This window comes from Bombus pyrosoma, linkage group LG4, assembly GCF_014825855.1.
Source record: "Bombus pyrosoma isolate SC7728 linkage group LG4, ASM1482585v1, whole genome shotgun sequence".
NCBI classification, from domain to species: Eukaryota; Metazoa; Arthropoda; class Insecta; order Hymenoptera; family Apidae; genus Bombus; species Bombus pyrosoma.
The window spans coordinates 4,236,632-4,243,683 of NC_057773.1; the positions used below are offsets into that span (position 1 = coordinate 4,236,632).

Sequence of the window (7,052 nt, forward strand, 5' to 3'; positions counted from 1 at the left end):
TTAAGTTTACACTCAATTCTCATAAAACTTAAATTTATTAAAATGAAACTAAATAAAGTAGGAAATAAAAAATATAATAAAATATGAATTATTAAAATTTTATTTTCTCGATAAAGTATTCTCGTGGGACTTCTTATCTTTTTCTCCTTACCCATCAAGTAATAACTCCCATCAAATAATACTTAATCAAATAATAATTCCTGAATCTTACAATCCATCATGTTACAAGATAAAGAATTATATAAAGAATATTTTAAATTACTCAAATAAATTAAAGCTTATACCTCAAATTCTCCAGTATAATTCCAACTTGCAATTATGTACACTTTTCTTCCTTATACGTATGTATGTGCAGATCTCACCGAGCTGACATTTCTCCAATTACTTCTTTTGTAATTGATACTTAAAGTCTTTATCTGGACTGTATGCTTTCTATTTCTTGTAAAAACATAACAATTATAATAAATTGCTTAATAATATGTACATACATACATACACGACAATTGGTCAAATATTAATTACTAATATTATTAATATCATAATTATTAATCATTAATAAAATTGCTGCAATTCTTCAAATATTAATTACTTTCTTCAGTTAAATCTCAAAATCGAGTATCCTGACGCGTATCTAACGAAAGGAAAACGTAACCAGTCGATAGAAAAAGTTGGAAAGAAAGCAAGTCCTAGGAAAAGATGAAATAGAAGGAAGAAACGAAAGAAAGAACAACATCGGAGATGATCGCGTAGATTTAAAGTACGCGCAACATTCACCAGGTCGTGCAAGGAGGAAGGTACTTGGTGGGGAAGGCCTTCTGGTTACCAAGGGGACTCTCGTCCTGACTCCTGGTTACAAGAAGGAGGAGGAGAAGGAGGGATATGAACGATTGCGCAACAATGCACCGCCACCTGCACTCGTTTCGTCACACAGCTTTAACCGGCTCGATGGTGGTTGGCCGGCTCGCATTACTTTCGCCAATTAAACCTATGGACGGTCGTTGTTCAACTTGAATATGAAATTCCACGATTATTTGAAATTGCAGCCGAATGAACGCGTCGACGACCGCCCGAAGGAAATCTGCGACCCATCATTGACGGCATGTCCAATACACATATTGTTACGTCGATGCACCAGCTTCAGTATAGGCGACGAAAAATATTATGAACAAATTGAATCCAATGATCTCTAGGTCGATTCCCTTGCCGATTCTGTGATTATGTTATAATAGCAAACATTTTAAGCAAACGTATATTTAATAAAAAAAATATAGTACACCGCATCCTAAACAAATAATAAAGATTAAAAATGGTTCCACTGAATATTGAGACTTATTAATGTAATAAATAATTGATCGTTTAGATACTTATGTGATCGTAAATTGTATACTTGCATAGAATATCTTCTATGTAATTTTCGGATTTGTTCCAAATTTCGAGCTACTGTATATTATAAATAAATTGATCGTATGATTTACTATTAAATTTGAAAATTCAATGCAAGAACTATATACTAATGAAATATCGAATAACTTTCAATTATTTTAACCTTGTATTACGCGATATCCTTCGCGAAGAGAATGCGTAGAACAAATTTGACCAAGCCAATTTGTTAATTTCCTTTTCCATTATTCGTACCTTAATATTCTGAAACTTACTAAATGCGAAGTTGATAATATTGACAATCGTAACATGACGTCGATTATACGAATCAAATATTCTAGTAATAATATTTTCATTAAATAATGTTCGTTAAATGAATGCTATATCGTGTATATTTATTTCGTAGGTGTTACTAATAATGAGGAAAATACACAATTGGAGGAAGCAGATAAAGAAATTTTAATAAATATTAATTGTCCACTTAAGTTAATATTGAATTATATTCGAGATATAGTAGGAATGGATGATACAAGTGAGTAGGTTATATTCTAACTGTTTCTTCTATTTACTATTTTAATAAATATATTAAAGCACATTTTTAGCTGAATTTGATTTATGTGATGAAATTAGCTGCCAATTAAGGAAAGTTTCCATTTTTGAACCATACATATCTGGTTTTGATGTTTTTGAAGTGGATTTAACATATCTAATAGTTACATTTGAACGTGAGTTCTAAATATTATATGAAATATTATTTTCAATGAATATTATTTACACAGGAGATATAAATGGTCAAATGATTAATATAACACCGCTCCTTACTGGAAAAGCAGCAAGAAGATGCACTGATATACTATTAAAATCTCATGCCTTGCTTAAGAAAAATTTATCTGCTAAATCTTCCTTAAAGAAAGGAAATATTACACACAAAATAGCATGATTGTATTCATAATAAAGGAATTTAATTATAGTAGAAAATTTAGATACATTTTAAATATATATTACATAACAGTTATATGAGATTTTGTATCATTTGTTCCTATATATATAGCAGTCTTTAGGAACAAGTACTTTTATATGATCTTTATAAAAGATCTTTATCAAATTCCTCAAACTTAGTTTCTATTTTTGTAATATTGTAAAATTTTCCATGTTTTCCTAATCCTTCTGTAACAAACCTTTTTGCTCCTGCAACTCCTTCTTCAAATAGTAAATGAGATGCATTATCTTTCTCAAATTGTATAGCTTCTTCTAATTGTTTAGCAGAAAATGTGGCAAACTGTGCAGAAGCACGATCTGCAAGCAATGTTCTTTGCGGGAACTTCACAAATGATTTTGCCAAATTTAGTGTAGAACCTAACACTATAAGTAAAAAATTTGTAATTATATAATTTCACTATGTCTTTTGATGTATCTATACATATTATTTACTATTGCAAAATAAACTGCACCATTGCCAGTAGTTGTATAACGATTAATCAAACCACATGAATGTGCTTCTTTTGCTTCGATGTAACGACCAGTTAATATCAGTTCTATTGCTTTTGAATAACCAATTAAAGCAGGTAATCGGACAGTACCACCACATAATATAGGTATGCCAAACCGTCTATTTGTAAATCCTAATACTGCACCTTCTTCCATTACTCTGAGATCACACATTAAGGCAAGTTCAAAGCCTATTCCTAAAGCATATCCACTTATAGCAGCAATTAAGGGTTTTTTACATAACTCAATTCTATTAGCCTATAAACATCTCATATCAGAAAAGTTAATATCCTAGCACTTACATAATCTACTTTACATTTCAGTTACTTAACTTACCAATGGCCCAAAGTGAGGTAAAACTTCCTCATTTTTTCCATCATATTGTGCAATTTCCTTAAGATCATAACCACTACAGAAATTCCCTCCTATACCATGAAGAATACCAACTAAAAACTTTTCATCATTTTCAAATTTATCTAATTCATCCGATAGTTCTTGTGCGGCAGCAACATTTAAAGCATTCTTCCTTTCTGGTCGATTTATACCAATTATACAAATTTCTTCAAAACGATCTACCAAAATATTTTTTTCTGGAATAATGACAAACATGATTATGCACTAAGAACATATATTTGTTCTGTAGTTCGTAAAAACTAAAGTATTATATAATATCACGAATAAAAGTTATTTATTTACCCTTTTGCTCTACTTCATCTTTTACATTTACGCACGATTTGGAGGTTAAACATCTTATTGGATAGCGTTTGTAATGTAGGTTGATTATTCCTGATAATCTTTTTAAAAAATGCATTTGTAATTTTGAATTAGACTTAAAATTCTATAAGTACTATGATGTCTTATTTTGATAGTATGACAACGACAAACTTTTTTGACTTTCTTCAAATCCTTTTCATTGAACATAAACACATGAAAATACGACAGTGCGCATTTACAAAGCACTACAATGTTGAAAACACATTATATTAAAATTGACAAGATAGCTATTCAATATAAACGCATCTTAAGGTACATGCCTAACCAAGGTTTTATAAATGTCAAAATAATCTGCATGCTTTCCTTTAAATGAATCTATTTAAGTAAAAGTCGTTATTCCTAATTTTGTATAATTATCGGAAGGTGTAAAGTAAAATAATAGTTTGTAAAATAAAACATTAACAAAATGGCTTTGAAAATGGAAGACTTGCAAAAATTGGAGGAAGAAGCAGAGGCAAAGGCAACAAAATATGGGTGTAATCTATTGCAACGACCAGGTCAATTGGAAAAAATTGATATGTACAAACGTAGAATAGCCCGGAAGAAAGCTTCTGTGGAAACTATGCTCAAAACTGCAATGCAAAGTCAATTAGATGGAGTTCGTGTAGGTTTTGAACAGCTTCAGAGTTCTTTAGAGAGTAGCGCTTCTATAAAACAGGATCTAAATGATATTGATGAATTGTTTAGTAAAGTTCCAGAACTCAGTGCAAAATTGCAAGCTGTTCAAGAAGAGAATATGCGTCACTCTCAGTATGTTACTGCCAAAGAAAATTTGAAACATACATTTACTTTACCAGAAAGCGTTGAAATGACAAAACAGTGGATAAACCAGGGAAATCTACTGTATGCTCACCAGATTATTATGGATCTTGAAAATTCAAGAGATGATTTGTTGTATGAACTTCATAAACTTCCAAATCAGTCCCCAGCTGATACAGTTATGTTAAAAGCTTATTTAGAGGATGTTGAAATGCTTTCTCAGCTAATGGAAAAACAAATTAGATTAGTATTAAGTCGTACATTAAATACAGTGAGAAAAGAACCTACTGTTATAGTCACAGCATTGAGAATTATAGAAAGAGAAGAGAAAGCAGATCATTTTGCTATTCAGAGACATAAACAAAGTGGATTTATGCCACCAGGAAGACCTAAAAAGTGGAAAGATATGGCAATGAAAGTTTTAGAAAAATCTGTAGCCAATAGAATTGAAGGAACGCATGTTGAGGAAAGAGTAGATAACAAAATGTGGCTAGTTAGATATTTAGAGCTTACAAGACTCTTAATTTTGGAAGATCTGAGAGTTGCTAAAACTCTTTGTGAACCTTGTTTTCCACCTTGGTATAATATTGTAAGAACTTTTGTTAAAATGTATCATACAAGTTTATCACAACATTTGAAGGACATAATTGCCAATGGCTTGGAAGGAAATGAATATGTATCTTTATTATCATGGATTATGAATACTTATACTGGCCCAGAATTAATGCAACATCCTGAATTAAATATTGACACAAGTGATATAGGCCCTTTGTTGAGTCCTGAAATTATAAATGATCTGCAAGAGAAATATTTGAAGAATATGTGTCAAAATTATGAAGACTGGATGAAAAAGACTTTAGAAACTGAAAAAGTAGACTGGTGGAGTGGTGTATTACCAGAAGGAAGCACTCAAGAAACATACTATCACACAGCGGCACCAGTGATTATATTTCAAATGATTGATCAAAATCTCCAAGTTACAAAAACAATTAGCATTGAATTAACAGCACAGGCTATAGTCCTGTGCATTGAACAAGTAATTAAATATGGATTTATGTACAAACAAGCAATACTGGAATTTAAAAACAAACATTTTGAGGATAGAAGTCAAGTACCTTACTTTACACATCATATGATTACAGTTGTTAATAATTGTTTACAGTTTACAGAATTAGCACAGCAAATGAAACAGCTGTATTGGGTTTCTAATGCTAGTGGAGATGCTACTGTGAAATTCGAAAATTTGTTGTCAAATTATCAACAACTACGAAATGAAGCAGCAGCAATATTACTAGAAGAATCTTTCTTAGATTTAGAATTACAATTTCAAGATTTAATTACTCCTAAATGGTTATCATCCCCTATCCCAGTAGAAACCATTTGTGTGACTTTAGAAGATTATTTTCAAGATTATAATCACCTGTGCCCAAAAAATTTTGAATATGTTATTACAGAGGCACAAAATCTCATTGCAAAACGTTACATTTCTGCAATGCTACAAAGAAAGATATCTTTAAAAACATATGATGAATGCTTAACATGTACATCAAAAATAATGACAGAAGCAGATAAATTAAAAAATTTCTTTGATAGAATAGCTCCAAAAGTAGGGAACTTTAATTCTCCCTTTGAAATAATCAAGCGACTGGCCGAGGTATTGCGTTGTGAAGATTCGGAAATTCTTTCTCTTGATTTACATTCTTTGGTTGAAAAATATCCAGATATGACTGAAGATCATTTAGTTAGATTATTGGGTCTCAGAGGTGATATTTCTCGCAGTGAAGCAAGAGAAAAGGTTTCATACATTTTAGAAGCTCAACGTAATCGTAAAGCTCCACAATCTATTGCACATAGCATATTTAAACAAATATATATACAGGATAGTTTCCTCAGTTGGAAGCCTTGAAATTTAAAAGCAATTTGCTATATTAAGTATTATTTTTCACATATCATCAATGAAGCTGATGTAAATGGTATATTGTACTTATGCATTAAAATAATATAAATATTCTAAATTTGTAATGACAAGAAGAATTATCGATTAATGTAAAGAAAATGTTGTTATCATATTGTAAATAGTTAAATCAATTTCATTTAATTAAATTTGATTTTATTTCTTAATTAAAGAGTAACTTATCATTGAAAACTGTAAATATATATTGTATAATAATTAATAATATTTATTAGGTTTATATACACATGTTGCATGCATATAAATATATATACATACATATATGTATATATTGCATTATTCATGCCTAAAATCTTTATTATTTACTTATTTGCAGCTTGAATATAATATAAATGATACAATAATCAATTCACTGCCTTAGTAACTGAATGAATGTATATATGTATATATATATTCATTTATATTTGTTTTGTATAATCGATTTATATGAAATTATTCACATGAAACATAATGGAGTAAAAACAAAAATAATGTAAATGTAATATAACATAAAAGACATAATTAGATACTATTTATTTAACATATGTTTCAAAAACATAATTATAAAAACAAATAAGTAATAATTCAAATAATTAAAGCAATGGTACATATTTAGTAAAAGAAGATATTGATTTTGTAAAAACTATGCGTGTTGCTAATATATAAAACGTAAATTAAATTCTTAGATTCACCATGTAAG

At 29.8% G+C, this 7,052-nt stretch overlaps 2 protein-coding genes across 3 annotated transcripts; one reads left to right on the top strand and one right to left on the bottom strand.

Annotated features, from left to right (window-relative positions):
* Positions 1–2,320: 2,320 nt before the first annotated feature.
* On the bottom strand, positions 2,321–3,819 carry LOC122566459 (probable enoyl-CoA hydratase). Its single transcript, XM_043723708.1, has 4 exons — positions 3,565–3,819; positions 3,205–3,458; positions 2,832–3,126; positions 2,321–2,742 (listed from the first exon to the last, which is right to left on the bottom strand). The coding sequence occupies exons 1-4, from the start codon at positions 3,677–3,679 to the stop codon at positions 2,465–2,467; spliced, it is 942 nt and encodes a 313-aa protein (XP_043579643.1). The 5' UTR covers positions 3,680–3,819; the 3' UTR covers positions 2,321–2,464.
* A 74-nt stretch (positions 3,820–3,893) lies between these two features.
* LOC122566458 (exocyst complex component 3) lies at positions 3,894–6,864 on the top strand. Of its 2 annotated transcripts, XM_043723707.1 has the most exons (2): positions 4,106–4,246; positions 4,330–6,864. In XM_043723707.1, the coding sequence occupies exons 1-2, from the start codon at positions 4,236–4,238 to the stop codon at positions 6,305–6,307; spliced, it is 1,989 nt and encodes a 662-aa protein (XP_043579642.1). In that variant the 5' UTR covers positions 4,106–4,235; the 3' UTR covers positions 6,308–6,864. The 2 variants fall into 2 exon arrangements, with proteins under 2 accessions (XP_043579641.1, XP_043579642.1); XM_043723706.1 differs by having other exon boundaries at positions 3,894–6,864.
* Positions 6,865–7,052: the final 188 nt, after the last annotated feature.